The sequence below is a fragment of the Talpa europaea genome, assembly GCF_964194135.1.
Source record: "Talpa europaea genome assembly, chromosome: 11".
NCBI classification, from domain to species: domain Eukaryota; kingdom Metazoa; phylum Chordata; class Mammalia; order Eulipotyphla; family Talpidae; genus Talpa; species Talpa europaea.
Window position 1 is genome coordinate 8,551,269 of NC_140078.1, and position 27,685 is coordinate 8,578,953.

The 27,685-nt window shown below is 39.2% G+C and overlaps 1 protein-coding gene across 1 annotated transcript; it reads right to left on the bottom strand.

Annotated features, from left to right (window-relative positions):
- Positions 1-1,023: 1,023 nt before the first annotated feature.
- On the bottom strand, positions 1,024-21,021 carry NCOA3 (nuclear receptor coactivator 3; the record flags this gene model as incomplete). Its single annotated transcript, XM_084246611.1, has 20 exons — positions 1,024-1,258; positions 1,596-1,770; positions 2,578-2,842; positions 4,141-4,245; positions 5,340-5,633; positions 8,788-8,959; positions 10,210-10,336; positions 10,431-10,727; positions 11,377-11,571; positions 12,558-12,693; positions 13,627-14,495; positions 14,660-15,051; positions 16,065-16,212; positions 16,499-16,639; positions 17,002-17,103; positions 17,266-17,454; positions 17,894-18,068; positions 19,508-19,608; positions 19,948-20,120; positions 20,936-21,021. 20 exons carry the CDS (start codon positions 21,019-21,021, stop codon positions 1,024-1,026), a joined length of 4,377 nt encoding a protein of 1,458 aa, XP_084102737.1.
- Between the last annotated feature and the right edge of the window lie 6,664 nt (positions 21,022-27,685).

A 27,685-nucleotide genomic window follows, 5' to 3' on the forward strand; every position in this document is an offset into this window, starting at 1 on the left:
AAAAATCACAGTTCTTGTCCAACAGATTAGTTCAGACAAAAACCAGGAATGTGGTTCATCATTCCTCAAGACCTCGATAATATTGCATTTATCCATTACTTTTTAAATAAAGTGCACTCAGCTGCACATTAGCATGTGAAAAATTGCTACTGCTGCAATTAAATACTGTCATTGCATTTTCCTTTCTGCAAAGCCATTTGACATCAAGGACAATTCCTGGAGGTGAAGTATAACAGTACATTTGGAGCAGATGGAAACACTAGTGAGGAAACCACCTAGGACAACCAACAGCAGTGACAGCAGCGCCACACTATCACTGAAGGACAAGAACTCAGAAACATCCATCCCACAGGACAGGGGTCAACACAGAACTACTTGGTGGTGACTAAACACATGAAGGCTGGGACTGTGCTCTTTGCCGAACACTTCAGCTAGAGAAACCAGGTGTTCTAGTCTCCCTCGATAGCCCGTGTCCTCTGACCCACCTGCACTGATATGAAAGACTGGACAGCCAGGAAGAAAGAAGTGACAGTTTTGTGATCAGTAACGCTGTTACCTCCAGAATCACAGCCCTAAGAGGCAGAAGGCCAAAATTATTTGAACACCGTGGTACACATACACAGGAGGGAAGGGGGAAAAAACAAAACAGGTAGATATTGCGCTTCAGCTTAAAATCCAGTCCTGCTCAAATGACGTCACTTGGAATACCCTGATGGGAGATCAAAGCCGGTCCTTTCTTCAAAGCCCACGCATCTGAAACAATGACTTCCCAGTAATCCTTGTGCAGTGTCACTTGTGCAATGATTTCCTTGGAGTTTCTGGTGTAGATATGTCAGCAGTATTTCTGTGAATGAACAGAAGAAACAGGAATTAAGGTACATGCTGTGCACAGCTCAGAGCAGCCCACAGCTAAGCCCGCGCTCATGGCGTGGCTCTGGCTGACCAGTCAGGGACTGACAGTACTCCCCACCCAAGCTTTTTCAGTGACTATTTGTATGTTATACATCCAAGCTTAAAATCTACCTACGTTCTACCTAAGGCTTTGTTTCTCTTCAGAAAACATGGAAAAAAAAAAAATCTGACAAAGGCAAAGAACAGTCCCATCTCGCCCCGTACCTGGTCAGGACCCATGGGCATCCCCGACATGGGCATGGAGTTCATGGTCATCTGCCCCATGGGGCCACCGGCGCCATTCATGTGGACCATACTATACGCAGCAGGGCTCCCCTGGTGGGTAAACTGCTGCTGGGGAAAGGAGCTGTAAAGAAAACATGAGATTACCTCCCAGGTCACTGCAGTAACACAGGACACACGCACAGACAACAGCACGACTCTGTCAAATGCTCTTCATCAAAGAACAACATCACAGAGAAGACTCCCCAACAACCTGCCTTCTAATCCTCACAGATGTCGTCTCAGCACCCTTAGGTACACACACAGTAAGAAAGATTATCAAGGTGGAACAAGCCGAGGACATTTTCTAATACAAATCCATTTGCTCTCCAGTCAGGACAGGCTTAACTAAAAAAAACATGAATTCCCCAAACTTTTGGCACTAGAATACGAATAACTTTTTAAAAGTCCCCGTTCTTTACCTGTTCCTGGCCAGGTTCCCTGATGGCCAGCCCTTCATTTCTGAGGACTGATACATGGGCGTGGCCTGAGGGTGCTGCATCATGGGATTCTGCGAGGGGCCCATTCTTGATGACATCATTGTATTGGGGGGACTAGACACTCGACCAAAGGCTGGATCTGGTGGTTGTCCCATCCCTTTAAAAAAGAAAAAGAAATTACAGTGCTCAAATGCTTCTTAAAACATCAGCTTTCCACAATAATTTTATATTCATTTTTAGGAGGGTAAGGTGAGTGCTAAGTATAAGATATAAAGTTTTACTGGAAGATGTTACCTTCCAGTTATTTTTGCTTTTCATCAAGATGACAATTAGAGTAGAGGATTGACTGCAGAAGGTTAGTTACTTGAAAGGAAGTTACTTCCGTGAGTTTTCTGTATGAAAAGGACTCCATTTCACACCATTCACTTCACTCCATCCCTCTTGAGAGAACAGATGAGCTACTGGCCTGTCTGGCAACAATGCACCCTAAAACAATCTCCCAAGTGGATGCCTCTAGTCTCCCATGTTCTGGAACCTTTCAGTGACTGACTTGAAAAGATACATTATTGTACATGCTGTTATGAAAATATGTCCAGGTCACCAAGAAAAAGAACTCCAGAGCCCACATAATGCATTCCTCTCGCTTACTTGCCCAAGCATTCAGAGAACACAGAGTTCTATACTAGGCCATAATTAGGGGGAAGAGCCTTGCCGTCTTTCTTCCAAATTATGGTATGAAGAGCTAAAAAATACACTCGACTAAGTCAGGTAGAGCTACAATTATAACTACTTGTGTGCTGCAGTAAAGAGTTTTGTTATTTTCATTAATTTCACTTTTCTTGTGAAATAAGAAGTGAACAGTATTTTTGGTTGTTTTTACTATTCAATAGATAGGGTGACTGGGTGACTCTTACATCTCCTCAGAAGCTTACTTTGGCAAAGACCTTTTCACTGTCAAATTTACCATAATTTGGCGGGTATGGAAACTGCTGGGGTGGAGCTTGCGGCATGGCAGGTCCTGCCAAAACCCCGTCCATGCTGGGGGAAGCAGTCACATTGGGGGGTGGGCTGAAGGCCTGAGTTTGTTGTTGCTGCTGTTGCTGTTGCTGCTGCTGCTGCTGCTGCTGTTGCTGCTGTTGCATCATCATGGCCACTCTCTGCTGTCGGAAGTGGTGACTGAGGAGCTCTCTGCTGCGCTGGGCAACCATCTGGGCGTTAAGAAAACCCTGCTAATAGCCGAGAGAACACGTAATGACACATAGTGAGAAACAGTCAATTTCATATACATGTGTGTGTGTGTGTGTGTATATGTGTGTATATGTGTGTGTGGATATATGTGTGTGTGTGTGTGTGTAGCATATGCCACATTAGTTATCAAAGGGGGGGGGGAATATAAAAAATACCCCCTGGCTCTACTTTCAATCCCAAGAAGGAAAATGCACAGTTCTCATTTGGGTGAAGGTCTGCTGGTGGGGGAGGGAGGTCATGTGCACTATAGGAGTCTGGAAATTATCTGGGGGGCTAGGAGATGAAAGCAGACAAATGTTCAAATTTTGTTAACATAGTTAGAAAATGTATCAAAGTGAGAAACATTTAGAGGAAGAATATGAGGAAAAACTTTGAAATAAAAACTACAAGGGAACAAAGGGCAGGGCTGAGAGTGTTTGGAAGAGGGGGGTTGAAACAAGATGTCAAAAAATAAAAAAAGGCTGGGTTATACTCAGATAAGCAGGAATCTATCCACCACCAGCACCCCAGCACCAAGAGGGTCTTGCCATCTCTTTAAAACCTTCTGAGAGAGGCCGAGGAGCAGAAGTTGTATGCAGGGTAGGGGGTGACATCTGATCAAGGCCCTGAACGGCTGGGAGAGTTCATCTCCAAAAACCGAAACTTTTTGGAGAGCATCCTATCTCAGCTTATACAGACATCCAGTCATCAAAAAACCACATAGGTTTCCCAAATGGGCCTAAGACAGTGAAAATTGGGCAACTTTTTTTTCCAAATAGTGATTATGAACAATATTTCAAACCACAATGATATACTTGTGTACTCATCTGGTTCGTGCAAACTAATACCTTAATACAATCTCCACTGTGGGCTGGAAGTAAAGAACTTGAATATCATCCCTCCCACTATGAGAAGTCATCTCAGGTTGTCACTAACAGTAGGATTATTGTACTAATTATTTTATTCTTCATACTTCTTATATTTCAAATTTTAACCCATGAGCATGTGCTTTCATAAACTAAGAACAGAGAAAAGTCTATATATTACTTTAAATTCCTAAAAGTGATGGCTATTTACACAACAAAGCAACTGGTCACAAACGGAACTTAAAAAACATGAATCAATGATTTTAATCAAAGCAGCTCTCCTCAGATTCTTCCTCATCACCAGCAAGGAGAGATAAAGTGTGATGGGGCCATGGATGATTTCTTAGAAATTATGTGTTAAACCAATAACAACTGAGCGCCCAACCACTGTCTGGGAATGTAGCAGTAAAGATGAAAAAGACCTGAGGTCTCACCTGGGAGTTGACTGGGGGCTGCATCATGGGCCTCATCACCGCAGCCCCGCCAGCAGAAGGGTTTTCCATTTTCATTTCAAGTGCCTGACGGCTCTGATTCAAAAACTGGGGAGAGAAAGGTTGGTTAGGATGCAAATGGAGCATGTCAAAGAGTCCAAAATAGCTTTCCAAATTCTCAGCACCACCCAGTAAAGTCATGATCTCTCCAAACACATTAAACAGGTTAAGTCACATCAAAGCTGAACTGGTATATTTTCACACTTTAAAAAAGTTCATGCAGCAAAGTCCATGGTTGGCGTACGAAGAAGCTTTACTGTTTGGAAGCTGGAGGAAAAGCACAAGTGCAATTTTGCAGTTCAAAGAATATCTACAACTCAAAACTCAAAAGAATTTATAAAGTCAGACTTTCTCGGACTCATTTAGGCCATTGGGAAAATAGCTTTAACTTGATCAGAATAATAGTGAATAAACAACTTCTCCTATTACCTCGTTTCTAGAAAACTTACATGAAAAGAAATAGTAAAAAGTAAAATGATCAAACACAGCTTTCCCCAGCACCAAAACTGACTTTTGGGAATAGTAATACACTGAGAGTCTCTGGTTTGTTGGAATCTAAACTCTTTCACTTGTCTTGCTTATATGGTTCAGTTTTGCCACCTTTTGTAACTCAGGACACCCCAGACACAAATCATGTAATTAAATTTTAAAAGGTGTGTTGAGGAGTAAGAAACAATGGGAAAAAATAGAAGTCTTACCTCAGAATATTAAAAGAGCTCAAGTTCTATAAAACATCTAGGAAGCAGAGATTCCACTAAAAAATAATGCTTAAATCAGTGTTTTAAATATATGGCTTTAATGTTAAGACTTTTCAAAAAATACAAATTATCTACCTTTAAGACAACATACAAAGCTATCAAAAAACATTTTTCTTTTCCTCTAAGAAAAATCCCCTCAACGATTTTTACTTTTTAATCTATACAAGGGAATGTTCTTACAGAAAGGTACCTAATTATACCATGACGACTCCCTAACAAGGAACCCTCTGAACAAATAAAATGTTGTTTAGAAGTGGAGAAAAAGGAATTCCTTCAGTTCAGAAAGGACAGAGAGCCAGTAGCAAGAGCTCTGAAGAACAGTCTGAAAATGAAGTAGACCAAAGGGAAATCCACTCTGGGCAAAGCAGAGTGTGTGACAGTTACCTGTTGGCCCTGCAGCCTCTGCTGAAGCTGCATTCTAAGTTGCTTAGGGGTGTTGGTCCGGGGTCTCATGATGTTGGCCCTAGGGTGCATTCCTTGGAGAGGAAAATTGCCTTGCTGGTTCATCTGATTCATCATAGAGTTGAACGATGGTGCTTGTCCCTGAAGGTTAAAGCCTCCCTGCATTGGAGGCCCCTGAGCTGGGTATGTCTGCCCATATAATGCTGCCTTTTGATCCATCATTACTGCTGCTTCTTGGCCTTGGAAAGCATCCTGTTTGGGCTCCAAAGCTTGCCCCTTAAATATCAAACACATGAACGAATAATGAAATACATCTGGAAATACAAAAGGTGTCTCAAGCTCTAAAGAAGGTGGGGGGGGGGGGGGAAATCAATATACGTGAACAATATTGCTGAAACTCTGAAAAGCAAATCAAATTTATCATCTAAAGTTCTAAGAGAGCATAGTTCATGCTCTGCCTTGTCTTGGCTGTGTTCTAGTGCTGAGGACAAGGAAGGTTGCACACAGATAAACAGTCATTATCTAGAGCGTACTAAGTACCTGGAGAATTATTATTTGTTTCAGTACAGAAATCTGGACCTTGTGGCAATGTGGACAATCCATGTCAAGTATAAAATAAATTAAAATCAGTATAATCAATGAATTCTCATGCAGTTTATACAAGAATATTTTTCAAGGTGACAAGAAATGATTTTTGGCAGAGAGAGCTAAATCAACAAAAACTCATCTGCTACCGTGTATTCGTATCCGTGTGTGGGGGGGGGAGACCATTTTTATTAAATGCCTGTTAATGTGCTAAATCTCCCTTCTCAACATGCTAAGGATGTGTACAAAATATTGGTCAGGAGGTGACAGAAAAAGAGGCTAAGAATGACTATTCTGAAGATGGGAAGGGCCTGTCCGGTACTGCATTCACCTTTATTTTCTTATTCTGAGCCCAGAGCACCCAGCCAACATGCTGGCCTCGCTCACTGTACTTGATGCCCCACTCCCACTCTGAGTAAGGGTCCCGTCCCTTTACCAGGGTCTCATTATCACATGCCTTTCCTTGAGGCCTCTATGACATCATGTCTACTTTATCTGTGCGGTTCCCTGCCTGGTGTCTGTCTTACCCAGTGGGATGTAAGCTTTGGAAGAAATAATTTGCTCACTAGTGCTCCTCAGCCTCGAATAAAAGACCAATTAACATCAGAGGACAAATATTTGTCAAATGAAGGAATCAAACAAATAACTAAACATATGCAAAGTACTGCTGGAGATCAACAAAATAAACACCATGAGAAAATTTTTTAAAAAATCTAAATGACGGGTCTCCCCGGTGGCGCAGCGATTGGGCGCTGGGCTGTGAAGCTGCCCACAGCCTCTGTAGCACCAGTTCAATCCCTGGCCTCCAGCAAAGGTCCCACATGGCACACAGACCTCTCCTGCCATACCCGCTGCTCCCCTCAGCAGTGTACCTCGGTCCTTCTGCCTGTTCTGCTCCCCGCTCTGGCTCTGGTGAATTCTCTCACCCTCCCACACTTCTGACTGTACCCTGTGCTTGTATAAATAAATAAGTAAATCTTTAAAAAAAAAAAAATCTAAATGACCCCCCCCAAAAAAAAACATGTTTAATCCTGCAAATCAAAAAAATGTAATTTAAAACAAGAATCTCTGTTGCCTATCACACCGCCAAAGATTTACAAGAACCATGGTCGGTATTTGTCGCTTGCTCACTCACGCTGAATGTGTTCTTCCATCTACCCAGTGAGCCACAGCAGGACTACGCTGGGGAGGGAGGACTCGAAACAACACATTCTGTTGAGGAAAAGCAGTCCTGTGACCTTTCAGGAAAACAACCTGAAAGCTGAACTAAAATATGCTCTTTTAACCCAATCATCCTTTCTCTTGGATTACAGCTAAGAAAACAGACTATGAATAACCTGTAATTCATAGAATTATTTGATCGAGAGTATCTAGGAACAATTTAAATTTTCATCAGTAGAGAACAGATTAAAATAGTGTTCAATGTAACAGTTCTATTTGGCCATTAAAATTAAAGGTATGTGAAACTGGAAAAAGACTGGTAACTTTCCTAAGTAAAACAGGTGTGTTAAAGTCTACTCCTATTTTTTAACAATGTATTCAAAAGTTTGAATGATTCTCTTTTTGTGCCGGGATTCCAGAAGGTTTTTACCCTTTTTTTCAGACCCATTTTTTGTAATTGTCAGATTTTTATAAAATGACCACTAACAATTTTTATCATTGGACAAGAAAATCTATTTCTACCTTAAATAAAATTTTAAGAACAGTCCAGGATTTTGGGTCACTGTGTAACCCTGACATTCACTCCCAGTCACGTAAGACACCATTCCTCAGTTCCAGGGCCATATGGACTGGTAAACCTGGAAGCTAACATTGTTACCATCTGTGTTTCCCACCCTTCCTTTAAAAGGTTCTGTGAAAGTGTAATTGCTGATGTACACATTTGTCTCTCTCCAATACTCTGAACATCTTTCTCCTGTTTATTACCGAATGCACAGACCTACACAGCAGACCCCACCCTCCCACACACACACACACACACACACACACACACACACTCTTTAACTAAAACAGCTGCTAGAAAACATACCTGTTTCAAAAACACATATTTATGGATGTTATATTTTCATAAGGCTGCATAGGTAATTGGGAATAGGAGATGACATTGTTAGGACGTCACAAGCTTTCTACTATAAATAAGTTTTGTTTAAACTAACATTAAAAAAAGCTAGCTTCCTCGGCGTATACACTGTTTGACTGGGCACCAGAGAGGTAATTATAAAAAATAGGGCATCTAATATAAATAAAAAGTAGCATTTTTAAAACTATAGTTTTATATCATTTCTATGTTTGCCTAACATTTGACATCTTTATAATGTTATAGGTTGTGGGAAGTAATGTCATAATTATAAAGTATATTTTCTAAATTTATTTTTTTTAAAGATTTATTTATTTATACAAGAACTGGGGTACAGGTCAGAGGTGCAGGAGGGTGAGAGAATTCACCAAAGACAGAGCGGGGAGCAGAACAGGCAGACAGACCAAAAGCACTCCTGAGGGGAACAGCAGCGGGCGAGGCAGAAGAGGTCTGCTGCACCATGTGGGATTCTCCCTGGCTGGCCAGTAATTGAACCTGTGCTGCAAACAGCTTCACAGCGTGGTGCTCAACCTGCTGAACCACCAGGAAAGGCCCATATTTTCTAAATTTAAAGCTGTTATTCATGAATGAAATCATATAATAGGAAAATACACATACAGGCACTTTCACACATGGCCTCAAGGATGTGCAGTTAACACATGTCTACACACCTGTATGTGTGTACACACACACACACACACAGACTCTCATGCAGTCAAGTTAGACACCATTCCTCAATTCCCCAATTTCCATATTAATGCTACCTACTTGATTTACAAGTTCAGGGATGCCCAGAGCTCTGTCAATTTCTTCCAGGCCTGTGGCATCTGTGTTGCTCAAGAGAGTGTGCAGCTGGTCCAACAATGCTCTTTCATCACTCTGGCCTTCTAGGTTAGAAGGTGGCCCAAGGAGATCATCCAGGGTATTCCTAAGAAGTGGCCTAAAAAGAAACTTGCTATCAACTTCAATGGAGCTTTTTCTCTCCCCAACAAAAGACAACACACTAACACATGCACAATAATTTTGATATACTCAAATACGGTAAGTATAAAAAACAATAAACCAACGAAGCAGAGCTAAATGGCATCAAATTGAACTTTAGGCCCACAATTTTAAACCAGGCCATCATTAACCACCAATCTAGCTTATTCTACCCCTCAATCCTACCACCAAAATGTATTGATAATTCCTAGACCCCTAGGCATTAGGAGGATACCAGAGATTGCAAGGATGGAGATTGGAAGCAAGGAGAGACTATATGCTTTTTAAGACTACCTATAGGAATAAGTAGTAACAGTTATGATCCTTGAAAGATGGGAAAATCAACAAAAGAACGGAAGAAAGGATAGAAATACTGGACTATCAATGACCTGAGCCTGGGACCTGCCAAAATTAATTTTTCTTCAACCTGGCCTACAGAACTCATGTATCAAGTATAATACAAACTCCACACCCACAGCAAGGAGCCACAGTTCTCCAACACATCAAATAACATGGGGCTAGACATTATCCTTCCCCAAAAAGATTCTCTGAAATTGAAACTGTGTTCTCGAGTGCTCGGAGAAGCACTCAGGTTAGTAAACTCATGTAGTTAATAAACTCATTTTGCTGCCTACTCAATATATCGATTCACTTTCTTTGCTTAATTTATGATGTAATTCAAGCTAGAATTGATCTCTCTTTCATGAAAATGAGTTGCTGACCAAATCAAGTCTAAATGAAAGACACACATGAACCATAATCTTTCTTTTGCAAAAATAAGAGTACTACTGTTCACTTTCACCATCACCTAAAATATTTTAAACAATTTTAGGAAAGAATTCCCCAGTAGTTAAAAATTAATTTTCCAGAAAACTGAGGCCTAACCCTCAGAACATCATTTATCTTGTTAAACTGGTGCTAATGTATTACTGCATTATGAAATTATTACATTATAACAGAGAATCATCTCTCATATAAGCTATCAATGGATCAACAGCTGAACAACACAGTTGTCTCTCCTTCCTCCACCATGAACACCACTGCTTGCTGTTTCAGACTCATTTTGACACACAGCTGAGAAATACTCGGAAAGTAATCGAATATACTTAGAGTTTCTCTCATTCTCTTTTGGGTTTGTATCTATGCTCTGACTCTTATCTAGATAATCCAAAATTAACATTTTCTACATAAGCAACAATAAAGTCCCACCTGTTTTGAGTTCCATGAGGGCCTTGTTCCATGGATAACATGCCATCTGGCCAGGAACCAGTTTGGTTAGATGGTGCCGCTTGGCCATAAGGACTAACCCCCATTCCCATGGGAATCTCACCAGGTCCTGAGGAGAAAGACAAAAGGATAAATTTTCAAATAAGCCAGTAGCAAAAATTACCCTCAGACATCTGATTTTCTTCCATGATGGGGATGCGTACGCATTTGTAGCATCTGCTGATGTTGCTGCTGATGATGATGATGTTGTTGCTGCTGCTGCTGCTGCTGCTGCTGCTGCTGCAACATTGGCCTCACTCCCGGAATGCTACTGGACCGAAGAGGCATAGGAGGCATTGAGCCACCCATGGCTGCTCTGGGTAAAGCCGCATTATAATCTGCTCCTGGCCTTCCCATGGGATTTGAACTCATAGGATCCAGTCTGCCAGCCTTTGAGTTTGGTAAGCCCCAGTCTCCTGAGGAAGGGTTCTGATTCACAGTCACATTTCTGCTTGGTCCACCTAAACAGGTAGAAATGATTAAGTCTTTCCCATAATATGATGAAATCTCTCTTGAACAGTTACTGTACACAAAATCAGTCCTGACCAAAAAAAGCATATTGCTATCTTAACAATAGAGCTGACCAACTATGAAGACACTTTTGATTGGCCACTAATGTCAAATATCCTAACAGATTAGAAAATGTCTTAGACCAAAAGTTTCCTGAAAAGCTTAAATAATAAGGACACAGAATAAATGAAGAGTACCCATGAAAGAAACATTATGCTGCTCAAAAACCTATTACTGGTCCTCCCCGATGGCGCAGCGGGTTGAGCACAGCTCCATGAAGCTGTCCGCAGCCTCTGCAGCACGGGTTCGATTCCCGGCCGGCCAGGGAGATTCCCACATGGTGCAGCAGACCTCTCCTGTCTCGCCCGCTGCTCCCCTCAACAGTGCTTTTGGTCTGTCTGCCTGTTCTGCTCCCCGTTCTGTCTCTGGTGAATCTTCTCACCCTCCCATGCCTCTGACCTGTACCCCAGTTCTTGTATAAAAATAAATAAATCTTTAAAAAAAAAAAAAACCCTATTACTCCCAACTGTTTAAATGACTAAGTATTTTACATTTGTTTTACCCAAAAAAAGTTTTAATCATACATATGAGAAAACATACCCATATTTGAGCCATAATTTTCCTGACTATCCATCATTCTTTGATTCCCACCCAACACAGGTTGCTTTGGTAACATGGGGAAAGCACTGATATTCTTTACTGGAGGACTTGAGCCAACAGAAACAGGGCTATCTAGAGACGCCGCCCGGTTATATGGAGGACGAATGGGCTGCACAGACTGTGGGCTCCTCAGACCTGCTGAAACAGACACATGATACAAGAATATCCTGATGATTCAACACAAAAATAATCAAGCACAAGTCATAAAAACCAGTATCACCTTCCCAAGTTGTCTTTCTCATTGAAACAAACACTGTCTTTCCTATACAAAACAAACTAAGTATGCATGTGTGCGTGTGCACACACACGAAAGGCCGCAAATTCCAAATAAAGTAGGAATAAGAGTGGCACTGTTAGCTGAAGTATCAGGCACCGTTCTTGAGCCCGATATGGCAGTGAAGTGACTACTGCTTCACTTTCTACTGAATGGTTTACCAACATTTCAAACTCCTACATTCTTCCATATGTATATGTAAGTGGCTTCTCGGGTTTAAAATTGTACCAAATGAGATGCCATCTAATAAACACAGAATGAAAGGTAAAATTTCCTCATAATTTGTTTGATTTTTTCCAATCTGTTAGATCTGAGTATCCATTTCAACACAGGAAATTTTCAATATCACTGGATGATTAACCACCATCCTGGAAAATTGTGAATTATGTTTTTTATTGATGCATATATCCTTACTGAATTGATGACAGGGAAACACAGAGCTACAGGAGAAAAACTGGGTAACACCAGCATCACCAAGGAAGAAAAGTCTTATAGTAAAGGATGAGATTAAGTGTCACAGGACAAATTTGGATCTATAGCTTTGGTTGCTTTTTAATACAATTCTCTGTGTCTAAGAAGAACATAAGCACTAGTCCTACAAGTAATCTGAAACAACCAAAAACCAAAATTTTCCTGTGTCATGATTACTGATAATACTCATTAGAATGGGGAATTTTAAAGAGAAAGCTTTTTTAAACATACACTACATATGAGTAAGAAATTGAGAGGCAGAGTGTATGTTTTAAAGATATAAATGCTAGTTTGATCCTGATTTTAGTTTAAGAGTACATACAAGTATGCAGAAAAACTTAAAAGGCCTTAAAAATAAAACCTAGTTGTTTCTTACCCAGAGAACTAGTTCCATGAAACATTTGTTGCTTGGTTCCCATATTACTACCATTTGTGGATATGGAATTATTGTAAAAGTCAGAACTAGTCAGATCACCAAGAATAGCATCCAGATTATCCAAGTCTCCAGGTCCCTGAAAATAAAGTTTTAAAAATTAATCTGTGCATCAGATACAGAGGTATAAACAAAGTCATGAGAAGAAACTATATGACTCGGGAACAAATAAACCACAACGGTTACCTGAAATGGTAATGCCCAATTTAAAGCTGACTTCATATGACTCCCACACTCCCACCTGCCCCGCCCCTAATATTCATCCCCAAGGGTAAGAACAGTTTAAACTACTTCAAAAGGGCACTTTTTTTAATTTGCATTTGTACATTTAATTCTCAAACATAGAATGCTTTCCAGCTAACATTCAGGACCATTAGCTGACAGATGCCTGAATCTACAAATAACTTCTGAAAACAAGTATGATTAATAATAAAAACAACGGGTATGATTAATGATAAAAGCAACTCTCCAAGAAGACAGTCATAGATACACTTTAAGAAGAGGTTTTTGTTCAATACATTTGGAGAACACTAGTTTAAAAAAGAGACATTCTAAGCAGAAGGCTTATCCAAGACTTTAATTTGCTCAGGCACATTTACCAGCTCCCAAGAGGTCAAGAAGAGTTTGCGAAATGTCCATGTAGAATGCAAACATGTACACGAAATTTGGTTTTTAGTAAAAATTCTGTTTAATGCAAAAGGCTTTTTTCCCCATTTCTTTCTACCATATCCTTAATAGTCCAAGCTGCTCATTCCACAGCAGCTTCAAAATGAAAATTTTCAGGTTGGCTACTTAGTAGTTGCAGTCACATTTAAAAACATACAAAACTGCTATTTCTAAATTGCATCATAATACCACTTTACTAGTGCCCAAAAGAATTACAAATAGCTGGGTTAATTTCCATTAAGTAAACCTAAAATAAAAAATAAGAACTTGTACAGCACATTGTTTTCTAACACAGAAATGTAATGATGAAACACAAAGACTAAGATGGGATACACAGAAAAATTACCTCTTCATTTGCTTCTGTCTTAATTTTAGAGTCTTTCTCTTGACTGGAGCTGGGAATGGCAGAGCTGCTACACTGACTCATCTTACTATCCAGTCCCTCCACTTTGGGCTGGAGTTCTTTAGAGAGGGCATCACTGGGATCATCCCTGTCCAGCAGGTATCTAAGCAGTGCATTGTTCTCCTTCTTCTTAGGACTCAGTTGCTCCTGCTTGACATTCCCATCCCCACAAGACGTTGTACTACTGGTGTCTTTCCCAGTGGCTTCTGCAGTGATTTTTGCTACTTCGGCTGGAGAATTCCCATTCTGCAGCAACTTGTGCAAAATCCGGTGCTTCTCTTGCAGCAATGACCCATGCATATTGGGTGTGGAAGACACTCCTCCAGAGGTTGAAGAGGAGACCCCCGAGGGGCTAGTGACACTGATAGAAGCATCTTTACAAGTTGAATCCAAGGGGGAGTCAGTCAAGGAGGAATGACCTCGGTCATCAGAAGAACAAGTAAGTAGCTGCAGTAATTTTTTATGACCTTTGCTTTCCAATTGACCCCGCTGAATCTCTGATCCTTCAACATTGCCCTCCTTATTTTCTTTGTCATTGAGGTGATCCCTACTATTTGACTGACACATTGAACTCTCCACTGGATTCTGGTCACAGAACAAGCCTAGGGGACTCTTGGAATCCTGACTACTGACTTTACTTGGTTGGGTCATATTCATGTTGGGAGAGTTGTCCAACTTGGGACCTGGTGAAGAGAGCGTAGACAAAAGAGAAGTCCCCACCCCCTCACTAATAGCTTGAAGAGCACTGAGAGAGCTGCTAGAAAAGCTGTGACTTCCAGTGTTGCCAGAAGATCCCATGGGAGAGTGCACACCTGGATTTGGAGAAAAATTAGAAAAACAATTAGACTAACAGATGTTACAAGAAAAGACCAATTAACTCTTCAAACTTTTACTATAAAATGAATTCACTTTTCAAGAACTGCAGTAGTATGAAAAAAATTACTGAGAAAGGAAAAGGAAATGTCAACACAAATACCTGCAACAGGAGAGAACTGATGTGAGGCCATCTTTGGACTCCCACGATTACGAGGAGAAATCATGATATTCTGCTGGGTCGAGCCGAGACCAGGACTCCCATGAGGGGAGCTACTCCTGTTGAGACCATAACTATTGTTCTGGTAGGAAGACGGTGACTGCATGCCTGGCCCAGGGTTCACTGCAGGCATGTTGCCAGCAGCCCCATACCTGGCCCCACTCATCTGCCCTGTGGTGCCGGAGTCAGTCAGGCCATAGGTTCTGCTGTTCAGCATCTGTAATCCTTGGTTTGGCGACATGCTCACACCACCTACAGAACTGTTGCACCCAGGTGCCGGAGGTCTTATGCCTTGTCCAACAGGATTTGGGTTTGGTCTGTACCCATTCTGTTCCCTACAAAAATAAAGGGGGAGGGGGATGATATTGAAGCTACTAGAAAATTTCAGGCACATGAGTTAAAACTTTGAATTAGATTTTTTTTTAAGAGTGAAGTGTCTAGAAACTTAATGTCTAAGCACCATTCTAATACCTAATGACAATTTCAATGTAGATACTAATTGCCAACCCAGTAACATTCTTTAATTAAAGTTGCAGAATCTAAACAAGTGACACTACCACAGCACAGTGAAGGAACCCCACCTCCCTCCCCCCGGGGTTTTACTAGAGCATCTGGGGTTAAGCTGGAAGTGCCTGAAAAATCACTCAAGGTAACTAATGGATAAATATTCCCCTCTGTCATACGCTGCTCACATTCCATGTAGCAACAGCAGCAATCCTTTATCCTTAAAGTGTATCTTCAAAAACTGTTCCTTCAATCCCTAAAAGCAATGTAATCTATTACTAGAAATGAAAGATAACAAAGGTAAATGGATTTTATGTACCTTTTATCCACTGGATTTCCCATTCCCCTACTTGCCTAGGAAGCAATTACTTAATGATTATTCATTTTCCCATAAAAACATAACTTAAAGGGCCTCCCAGGTGGCGCAGTGGTTGAGCACTGGGTTGCGAAGCTGCCCACAGCTTCTGCAGCGCCGGTTCGATCCCCAGCCACCGGGTGAGGGTCCCACATGGCCGCAGACCTCTCCTGCCGCCCACTGCTCCCCTCAGCAGTGTACACTTCGGTCCTTCTGCCTGCTCTGCTCCCTGCTCTGGCTCTGGTGAATTCTCTCACCCTCCCGCGCTTCTGACTGTACCCAGTGCTTATATAAATAAATAAATAAATCTTTTAAAAAAATAAATAACTTAAAGAAAACCTATAATCCAAGAATCTAAACTCACTTCAGCAAATCAAACAATCTTCCTCCTTTTACTCTCATTAAATTTTCCCCCTTTCACATTAACACTAAGGTATCCTGAAAAAACTTCTATGTTTAGTAGAAAAATATATAGTAATCAGTCATTACCGCTGAAGAAAATGGGTTGAGACAAAGCCGTGACGATCATTTGTTCCATGATTTAGAAAGAGTTTGCTTTTTGTTTGTGCAGTCACAATAGTTCCATCAGCCAGAGAGAACCGATATACTGGGGTTTCTGCATGACCATGGATATAGGCTGTTGGGGGGAAAATATCCCATTACTATTAACTACAACTGACAAAATAGGTAATATAGGATAAGAGAAAGACAAAATACACTTCAAGTGAAATGCTTTCAAAGAAAAGTGAAAAGACTAGACCTGCACCAAATTATGAACAGGTTGAAATGAGAATGTTTGGTAAGAATCACTTTCCTAGACACTCACAGAAACTAACAACTCCAAGCAAAGTTGTGCCCAGGGCTTTACAGGAAGCCAAACACAGTGGCAGACAAGACCAAGAATCAACCCCAAAGTGCTTTACCTTCTTGATAGTGTCGTTTTTGGGACCATGACTGCCCATCATTAAGACTGAAAAATCTCTGGATACACCTTCGAATTATATCTTCAAAGCCAGGCCTCATTGAGGATCTCAATGAATTTGTATCTATGGTGACAACTTTTCCTATAAAAGAAGAGAAAAAACAACCCACAAATATTTACTGGTTGAACACTGCATGACAATAACAATGAAGGATAACGACACTAAGTCTTTGCTCCACCTCCTCTGTTAGAACAAGTTTCTGCTATATCTAGACTTTTCTTTTTAAGGACTTAGCTCTGCAGGATGTTTTTACATCCAAACAGTCTGCTGCACAGACTTTAACAGTGTATCACTTGACTCCTACTTTTCCATTGTACAAAATACAACCTGTCCAAATGATCTCAGGTTCATTTTCACTTGAAGAAAAATAACATCTATTATGAGAACTATCTGAGAGTTGTCTGTCCCTGCCACTATAAAGCAAGACACACACAGTCTTTTACCTGAAAGGTCATGTCTGGTAATAAAGCTCTCAGGGTTGGATGGAAAGGCTCTTTCTCCTGTAGTGATGCGGCGTGCCACACAGATCATACAGGATTGCAAGTCTACAACAAAATATTTAACCAAGAAAGGACTGTGTTTAACTTTTGGTGATAGCCGTTCGACAGCAGAGTAAGGACATGGAATTCAGTGGGAAGGATTACAAGAAATAGAAATTATAAGTTTGGCTGTTGTTTGATAAACATCACAAATGTGATCACCATTACCTTCCCCCTCCTCCATCATAGCGCGTGGCTGGGACAGGGCAAAGCACTGCATTGTTTCATAGCGCTGGCGCATTTCAGGACTAGTGTTCATGTCTTCCAGAATATCATGTGGTGTTTTCATCAGCATGCGGCAATTAAATGTATGGCTTTTTTGTCTCTGGGTCTCATTTGTCCAGGCAACTCCATTAACTTTGAAAAACAAATTGAAAGGAGTTTTGAAAAGACTGGCAATTCCAGCAACGAGTATCATCAAGAATCCAAGCTTTATGTTCCTATTACACGTTCTTGACAGTAAAATTTCCACTATTAGATATTAGTATACTGTAGAAAGGCAACATATAAAATGTGAAAATAATTTTAATTTCAGCAGAAATCTCACTGTATATTTTGTAACTCACTTTATATTTTGGTTCCATGAAATGTACACCAAATCCTAAATTCACCAAAGTTATATTTGAAAATTTTGCTATTAACTACTAGCCTTTGTATACAAATTTGAACACATGGCTATCTAAAGGGTACATTTAAGTTTCTAAGAAGTGAGGTGATCAGAATTTAAGAGAAAAACTAAGTAGTCTAGAAATTTGTTTGACTTATTTAGAAAATATACAATACATTAAAGGCCTACCTGTAGATTTCGGTAAGTTTTTAAGAAAATCCTTTCTGTCGTCTTCATGCAAGATATTGTAGACACTTGTGTTAACCAAGTCCTCCTGCTTATATTGCAGGTATTGTGTGACATTTTCTGACACAAATACAATGTTTCCATCGCGGTTCACCACAAACAGGAAACCATCCAGCGCCTAAATGGGATATGTTGGTATTGGTTGTTATGACTGAATTGTATCCCCTAATGTGACTATACCTGCAGATGGGGTCTTTGTGGCATTCACTAAGATTACATTACATGAGGTCATAGGATAGGGCTCTAATGCAAAAATGACCAGTGTCCTTATAAAAAGAGAGAGCTCTTTTCCTGCAGTTGCCAGTTGCACAGATACTGGGGTGCATTCAAGATTCTGCTCCCCTTTAACCCACTGCCAAGGCTAAGGAGGACATTGCTGCTGGAGTGTTTAAGGGACTGTAATATTGCTTTACAATAAGTGCCAAAGCGCATCCTCATTCAGAATGGCCTAACTAGTGGAATTCAATAAGCTTCCAAAGCCTCAGATAAGCATCAAGCCCTTTTTTTGTGCTTGGCTCTAACTGTGATGAGCTTATGTATGTCATGCTGGTGGAGGCCCTTTGTGTTGAACACCAAATCAACCTAATTAAAGTTGATGACAACAGGAAATAAGGAGGATAGGTAGGCCTCTGTAAAACAGAGAGAGGGACCCCGGTAAAGCAGTTGGATGCAGTTGTGTGGCAGTTAAGAACTACTCAAAGAATCTCAGGCCAAGGATGTCACTGAGGAATACTTTGATGCAAGACCTGACCATGTAAGAAAATCTGGTTATTGTTAAAATAAATAAAAACAGACATCAGGGAGATAGACACACACCAAATCATGTTAAGATATAATAAGAAGGCAACCAACTGAAGTCAAAAATAAAGAAACCAATCCTGCTGACCTTGATACCTTGGTATTGGACTTTCACATCTTTACTGCTTCCCAATTTTCCATTTGATGCTAAGACAAGTTATAGGAACTATGCTATTCCCTAATAAGAATTTACAAAGTGAACTGATCTAAAAGTAATTAAAACAATACAGTTGAAACAATAAGCTGACAACTGAACTTTATGAAGGGCTTCAGACTTGCCTTAATGGAAGAGAAATATGCTATGAGTACTGTCAGTTAATCAGACCTATTTCAGACAACTACTTATAAAACAATGCACATTTTTAAGTCTTAAAAATTTCTCATAAATATAAAAGTATAGTGCACCATGTGATCAATCATGCAAAATATGCATTAAAGATACTGAGTTAAAATTATGCCCCAATATTACCTGTATTAGTTACTTTTGTTAGATACTGAGTTACCGATCTTATTTTGTTTCTTTATGTTTTATTGTGTATGCATGCTTTCTCAGTTAGCAACTATATTTTCTAAGGACAAGGGCACTCCTCCATTATGTTATGTTGTAAATCTAAGAACATTTTACCATCACATTCAGAATAGTGAGTTCTGTCTCAAAAAAAAAGTTCTGTTTCTTTTTTGCTCCCAATTCTCTACCAAAACTTCATTTTTTTAAATCAACACAACTGTTTAACTACATAGTTTAAACCTTTTACTTGCCTGAAGTAAAAGTGGTCCTAAGGAGTCTTTATCAATAACTCCTTGTCCTGTAGAAGACACATCTGCTTTCTGAACATCATCGTCGGCTGAAATAGTTTTTCCTGGAAAGACAAAAGGCAGCATGACAAATAGCACATTTACTAGTTATAGATTAAATCCAGAGATTACTTACACACACACACACACACACACACGCCATTTACTGGTAAGAAAATGTTGCTACAATTCTGAAGTGCTGAGTTAAACATCAAAATTAGCTGAAAGGGCAGAGGGGTGAGCAACACTTCCAATTCTGTAAGCTATTTCCTAAAAAGTGAAGCTGGTCTGCTCATCTGTCCATTCCCCACATAGGCTATACTCAATTAGCATTGGGCCCCACCCAAAAAAGGAAAACACAAACAGTTAATAAGTTCCTTCGGATAGGCTTACTTTGTCATTACCTTGCTCTTTTATTTGACGTATCTGTCTTACTGTTTCCTTTAAAATTGCACATTTATCTGGTTTGACATTGAAATTGTCAATATCACTAAAATTAGCAGATATCAGTTCAGCCAATTCTTCAATATATTTACTCTCCTGCTCTCGTCTCCACTTTTCGCCACTGCAGGTGAGACTAGGAAGAGAAGACAAAAAGCCGTGAGTAAATACTACTAGTCCCAAAAGAGCTGCATCACTACATGCGGTACTACCTTTATATGTAAACAAACTAAAGTCAGTCAATAAAAAACTATGAAAACACTGTCTTGGAGAAGTAGTACAATACAGTAGAAATGCATGCAAACCTAAATTCAATTTTTATTAGCAGGTGGTCTTGGACAGAGTTACTCTCAATTTTTTCATCTGGAAAATGGGGATAAAATAGTTTTTACTGCATGGAGACAGTTAAACAACTAAAAAAATTAGTAATAACTACTAATAATGAGGTTTTATGAATTGTAGATGTGTTCCTATTAAAATTCAAATGGTAACTGCTCTTAGCAAATACTAAAAAGGCCACAGATGCAGTATTTTCTTTCTATTTTTTAAATCTCTAACTTTATTTAGGGAAAGAATGATGAAATCTCACACATGTTAATTTATTACCTTGTAACATGTGCTTAATAGAAGTCAAAGTTCTCACTTGTAAGAGCCTTGGTTACCTTCCTAGTGCCTACTTCATCTGTTGAGAAATGCTTCTTTCAGAATCACAGACTTAGTATAATATTCTCGCTTCTATCTGAACCAGCAATAACGCTTCTCTTACAGCATACGGATGTCCATATCATCACTGTGCCACTCTACTTCCTACTAAGCAAAATCACATTTAAGCAAAGCCAAAAACAAAATAGCCAGAGAACACAAACAAGATGCTGAAATGTTACTTTTAAAACCAAGAAACAAAGGCAAAGGGAAGAGACCTTGTAAAGCATCAGGAAATAAATCACCCACCCTTGTCCTGGAGTATCACAGGGCAATTTGCGTTTTCGTGAATCAGGGGCCAGTGGATCCAAGGAGTTTTCTCCTAACCCACTCATCTTGAATATACATGAGCAACTGAAAAAGAATAACAAGATAAAAGCATAAGGTAGCCAAGACTCCATAAAGGTTTAAGTTTGAAAGACTGCATCTAACTCAGAACTACTTTCCCTAAAAGGTTAGGTAATTCTCAATTCTTTATCATAAATAAGTATTCTGCAGACAACTCAGAGTTCATGTTCATTTAGTTATGTGACTGCGCAACCTCAAGACAAATGTTTCTCGAGTTATACTACAAGTGTGCATACCGGAATGCACACAGAACAAGGCATCTTCTTCATATTTAATACAAAAAAGAGAGACCTCCAATTCTCCCATTGATAAAATGCTAAATTTTATTTATACCCAAGTAAGCATAAATAAGAGCTTATCTTATAATTTGGGAAAGAGTCTTCAAATGATAAGTCTAAATTATTCAGACTATTTTTTTTTCAAGGTGACACTTTTTTCCTTTCGACTCTTTCATTAATATTTATCATCCAATGTGTTTTTTCTTTTGTTAGTTCAAAATAAATCTTGATGTGCAAATAAAATTGCAAACCCCACTGCATTTCACACTGAAAGTAGATGTACAACAATAAAACTCTAGTGGGCGAGGAGGAGGCTTGACGAGATCTACACATCAACAATCATTTTAATATTAACTGAATATAAAACACGTTTTGGACAAAAGTATAACTGACAAAGAAAATAAATGGAGAGTACTTGTTGAAAAAAAAAGAGTAGGTTTTAATCAGTAGCTTGTGATTTTAAGGTATCTTTTAAACCTTCATTTAATTAAGAATTTTATTTTTTCTAAACTCTTATTTAGGACAAGACAATCAATGAGCTAAAGAATTCCAAGTCAACCAAGAAATTAAAACATTCCAAAGTATTTTCCTTTACCATGTTATTGATAAAATGCAGCTTGCATTCTATTATATTCTATGAGACATACATATTGAAGGAATAAATTTCCACTAGGTGGCATAACACTGCCAGGAAGGGAGACAGAATTCATACAAAATACTGATCAAGCTGAAAATATGTAGTTTTTTAAAAATTTAGAATCACATGATAAAATAACACCATCCAGCAAAACACCAAAGGCATTCTTCACAGTAGTCGAAGAAACAATTCTAAAATTTATGTGAAACCACAAAGGACCCCAATAGCCAAAGATACTGAGAAAAAAGAACAAAGTTGGAAGGATCACACTTCCTGATTTCAAACTACACTACAAAAGCACAGTAATAATCAGATCTAGATTATGGCATCTAACTTATGAAACCAGGATGTTTAGGTGTGAATTATATACCAACAAAATTCATTCCATTGTAATTCTGAGAATGAAATGAAAAGGCTGAAAAGCTAAGATGTTGTGAAGACTTGGTAGGTTTTTTTTTTTTTTAATTTCAAGACATAAGTTAAAATAAAATGATTTTAAATAACTTCAATCAAAAGTGCTGCATCAAAAACCTCCCCAAAAAAAAAGCCCAGGACCTGATGGATTTACAAACAAATTCTACCAAACATTCAGAGATGAATTGGTGCCTATCCTTCACAAACTCTTCCAAAAAATTGAGAAGGAAGAGACAATACCAAACACGTTCTATGAAGCCAACATTACACTAATACCAAAACCGAATAAGGACAACGCAAAAAAGGAAAACTACAGGCCAATCTCCCTAATGAACACTGATGCAAAAATCCTCAACAAAATTTTAGCTATCAGAATCCAACAATGTATCCATAAGATAATTCACCACACCAAGTAGGATTCATTCCAGGGACACAAGGATGGTTTAACATCCGAAAATCAATCAACGTTATCCAACACATCAACAAAAAGAAATATAAAAACCATATGATGATATCAATAGATGCTGAGAAAGCTTTCGACAAAGTGCAACACCCATTCATGATAAAAGCCCTTGAAATTCTTGGGATACAAGGAACATACCTCAACATCATAAAGGCCATCTATGAGAAGCCAACAGCCAGTATCATTCTCAATGGTGAAAAGCTGAAAGCAATTCCATTAAGATCTGGAACAAGACAAGGATGCCCACTCTCACCACTGCTTTTCAATATAATACTGGAAGTCCTAGCCAGGGCAATAAGACAAGAGAAAGACTTCCAAGGAATCCAAATAGGAAAAGAAGAAGTCAAACTATCACTATTTGCAGATGATATGATAATATACATAGAGAACCCCAAAAACTCCACAGAAAAACTAATTCAACTAATCAATCAGTTCAGTAAAGTGGCAGGATACAAAATCAACACACAAAAGTCAGTAGCCTTCCTATACACAAACAATAAATCTGAAGAAGAAGAAATCAAAAAAACCATCCCTTTTATTATTAATAACCAAAAAAAAACCCAAATATTTGGGAATAAATCTAACAAAAGAGGTAAAGGACCTATACAAAGAAAACTATAAAACACTGTTAAAAGAAATAGAAGACACAAAGAAATGGAAAGACATCCCCTGCTCATGGATTGGAAGAATAAACATTATTAAAATAGCCATCCTACCAAAAGCAATATACAGATTCAATGCTAGTCCAATCAAAATTTCAATGTCATTCTTCAAAGAAATAGAACAATTACTGATGAAATTCATATGGAATCACAAAAAACCCCGAAAGAAGGTAATGGAGGCATCACACTCCCAGATTTCAAACTATACTACAAAGCCATAATCATCAAAATTGCATGGTATTGGAACAAGAACAGACACACAGACCAATGGAATCGAATAGAAAATCCAGAAATAAACCCACAGATTTATGGTCAACTAATCTTTGACAAAGGAGCAAAGACTATGCATTGGAGCAAAGAAAGTTTGTTCAATAAATGGTGCTGGGAAAATTGGGTTGCTACATGCAAAAGAATGAAGCTTGACCACTACCTCACACCATACACAAAAATCAACTCAAAATGGATTAAAGAACTAGACATAAGACCTGAAACCATAAAATATATAGAAGGATATATAGGCGAAACACTACATGATTTGCACATCAAAGACATCTTTACAGATACATCACCCAAAGCAGTGATAGTGAAGGCAAAGATAAACAGCTGCGACTACATCAAATTAAAGAGCTTCTGCACAGCAAAAGAGACAATAACAAAAACAAAGAGAAACCCCACTGACTGGGAGAACATTTTTGCACCCAACACTAATGATAACGGACTGATCACAAAAATCTGCAAAGAGCTGATGAGACTCAACAACAACAAAGAAAATAACCCAGTCAAAAAATGGGCAGAAGAGCTAAAAAGAAACTTCTCTGAAGAGGAAATGCAAATGGCCAACAGGCATATGAAAAAATGTTCAACATCACTTGTAATCAGGGAAATGCAAATCAAAACTACCATGAGATACCATCTTACACCAGTGAGAATGGCACATATTAAAAAAACTAGCAACAACAAATGTTGGCGAGGTTGTGGAGAAAAAGGAACTCTCCTGCACTGTTGGTGGGAGTGCAAACTGGTCCAACCACTATGGAGAGCTGTGTGGAGATTTCTTGACCTTCTAAACATAGAGCTTCCATATGATCCAGCAATTCCACTCCTAGGTATTTACCCAAAGGACACAGAAACACCAATTCCAAAGAGCACCTGCACCCCTATGTTTATAGCAGCACTGTTTACAATAGCTAAGCTTTGGAAACAGCCCAAATGCCCAAAAATAGATGACTGGATCAAGAAGATGTGGTACATATGTACCATGGAATATTACTCAGCATTCAAAAAAGATAAACACATGCAATTTGCAGCAACATGGATGGCACTGGAAGGGATCATGCTCAGGGAAATAAGCCAAAAAGAAAAAGAAATATACCGGATGGTCTCTCATAGCAGGAATCTAGAAAACTTAAATAAGGGACCAGGAAAATGAATAACCTTAAGAAAGTGAAAATCAAAATCAACAAAAAACTATGAACCAGAGACACTTTTTGGGGGGTGGGGGGTGGGAGGGGAGGGATTGGGGTCAGAATGGGGGGGTTGCAATTGTATGGGGAATATAAAAATAAAATTTATTATAAAAAAAAGTGCTGCAATTATGATTTTAAAGCATACTCAAATTTCATAAAATTCTGGAACACCGACTATATTCCTCAAAAATGACAGTATCATATATCATAAAAGAAAAATGTGTAAATACCCTGGAATAAAGAAAGTTTAAGAGAGATGAAAATTAAATGCAATATTTGATCTATACTGTTCTAAAGGATGGAAATGCTATAAAGGACATTCTTGAATCAACTGACAAAATTAGAATATGGATGAATATAAACAGATATATAGATGTTAAATTTACTCAAGGTTATTTCTGAATTGTGGTTATTTAAAAGACTATCCCTGGGCCTCCCTGGTGGTGCAAGGGGTTAAGAGGTAGCACTATGAAGCTATCCACAGCCACTGCAGCACCAGTTCGATCCCCGGCCAGGGAGGTAACCCACAAGATGCAGTAGACCTCTCCTGTCTCGCCACTGCTCCCCTCAGCAGTGTATTTCAATCAATCTGCCTGTTCTGTTCCCCACTCTGTCTCTGGTGAATCCTCTCACCTCCCACACCTCTGGACTGTACCCCAGTTCTTGCATGAACCTTTTTTTGATAGACTATCCCTTATTCTTAGTATTTAGAGCAAAAGGGCGCTTATGTTTGTAAATAACTAATAATTCATGGGGGGTGGGGAATTATATGTGAGTGGGGGGGTAGGGACAAAAGGGAATCAAATGTTGACACTTGGTGGAGGGTGGAATTTCTTTCAATTCTATGTACTATTCTTTTTCTTGAGACTTAGCTTTAAGTTTAAAATTATTTCCAAGTAAAGTTTTAAAAGTACATTCAGGTTTTTTTCCCCCAACTTTCATACTTAAAAATAACATCACCCAGCAAAACACCAAAGGCATTCTTCACAGTAGTCGAAGAAACAATTCTAAAATTTATGTGAAACCACAAAGGACCCCAATAGCCAAAGATACTGAGAAAAAAAGAACAAAGTTGGAAGGATCACACTTCCTGATTTCAAACTACACTACAAAAGCATAGTAATAAAAAAAAGTTTGGCACCAACACAGAACAGATATATCCACTATACATAATAGAGCCTATCCAAAATTAAATAATACTGATATACATGGTGAGGTAACACTCAACAGAGCATAGATTGCCCAGTGGGTAAAGTATAGTCTGTCTCTTCAACAAACGGTGCTAGGAAAAATGGAGGCACACACAGACAAATGAAACTGAACCCCTATTTCACACAGCTCACAAAAGTCAACTCAAAATGGATAAAAGACTTAATTTAGCATATGACATAACAGCATAAAACTCTTAGAAGAAAACCTAAGGGGGAAACTCATTGATATTGATGTTTGGATATAATGACCAAAACACAAAACAACAAAACCCAAATTCAACAAATGGGACTATATCAACAAATGGGACTGTATCAAACTCACAAGTTCTGTACAGCAAAAGAAAACGAAATGAAAGAAGTGAAAGAAAAATTTTATAAACCATACAGCAGAAAAGAGGTTAATATCCAAAATATATTTTGTAAATTACTTAACAAAAAAAAAAAAAAGACAATCCAAATTAAAAATGCTCATGGATGGGTGAGATAAAATCAAAATAACTATTCTTGCCCTAAAATGATAAACAAGAAAGAGAAGATTAACACGGCCCCTGTGCAAGGATGATACTCAAATTCATTAAGTGGCCCATTATTTTTTAAAGCTTCTGTACAATGAAAAACTACCATTAAAACTGAGTGGGGGCCTCCCCAGTGGCGCAGCAGTTGAGCGCTGAGTTGCGAAGCTGCCTGCAACCTCTGCAGCGCCGGTTCGATCCCTGACTGCTCCCCAGCCACCGGAGGAGGGTCCCACATGGCGCGCAGACCTCTCCTGCCGTGCTCGCTGTTCCACTCAGCAGTGTATTTCGTCGGTCTGCCTGTTCTGCTCCCCACTCTGGCTCTGGTGAATTCTCTCACCCTCCCCCGCTTCTGACTGTACCCAGTGCTTGTATAAATAAGTAAATAAATCTTTAAAAAAAATAAAAATTAAAAAAATAAAACTGAGTGGGAGGGGCCTCCCTGGTGGCCCCACACTATGCACCACACTATGAAGCAATCCACAGCCTCTGCAGCATGAGTTCAATCCCTGGCCAGCCAGGGAGAAACCCACATGGCAGGCAGACCTCTCTTGTCTTGCCCGCTGCTCCCCTCAGCAGTGTACTTCAGTCAGTCTGCCTGCTCTGTTCCCCACTCTGTCTCTGGCAGATCCTCTCACCCCCCACATTTCTGGCCTGTACCCCAGCTTTTGTATGCATAAATCAATCTTAAAAAAAAAACTGAGTGGGGGAAAATATTTATACCTAATACATCTAACAAGAGGCTAATATGCAAAATCTACCAAAAAAACTCAATTTAACAAAATGAAAACAAAGACCCAAACAAAAATTGGGCAGGAAAAGATAAACAGTCACTTCTCCAAAGAAGATAAACAAATGGCCAACAGTCACATGAAAAAATGTTCATCATTTATCAACAGAAAAACAAATCAAATCACGAGATACCACCTCACAACTGTGAGAAAGGCCTATATCAAAAAAAAAAAAAAAAAAAAAAAAAACCCACAAATGTTGGTGAGGGTGTGGAGA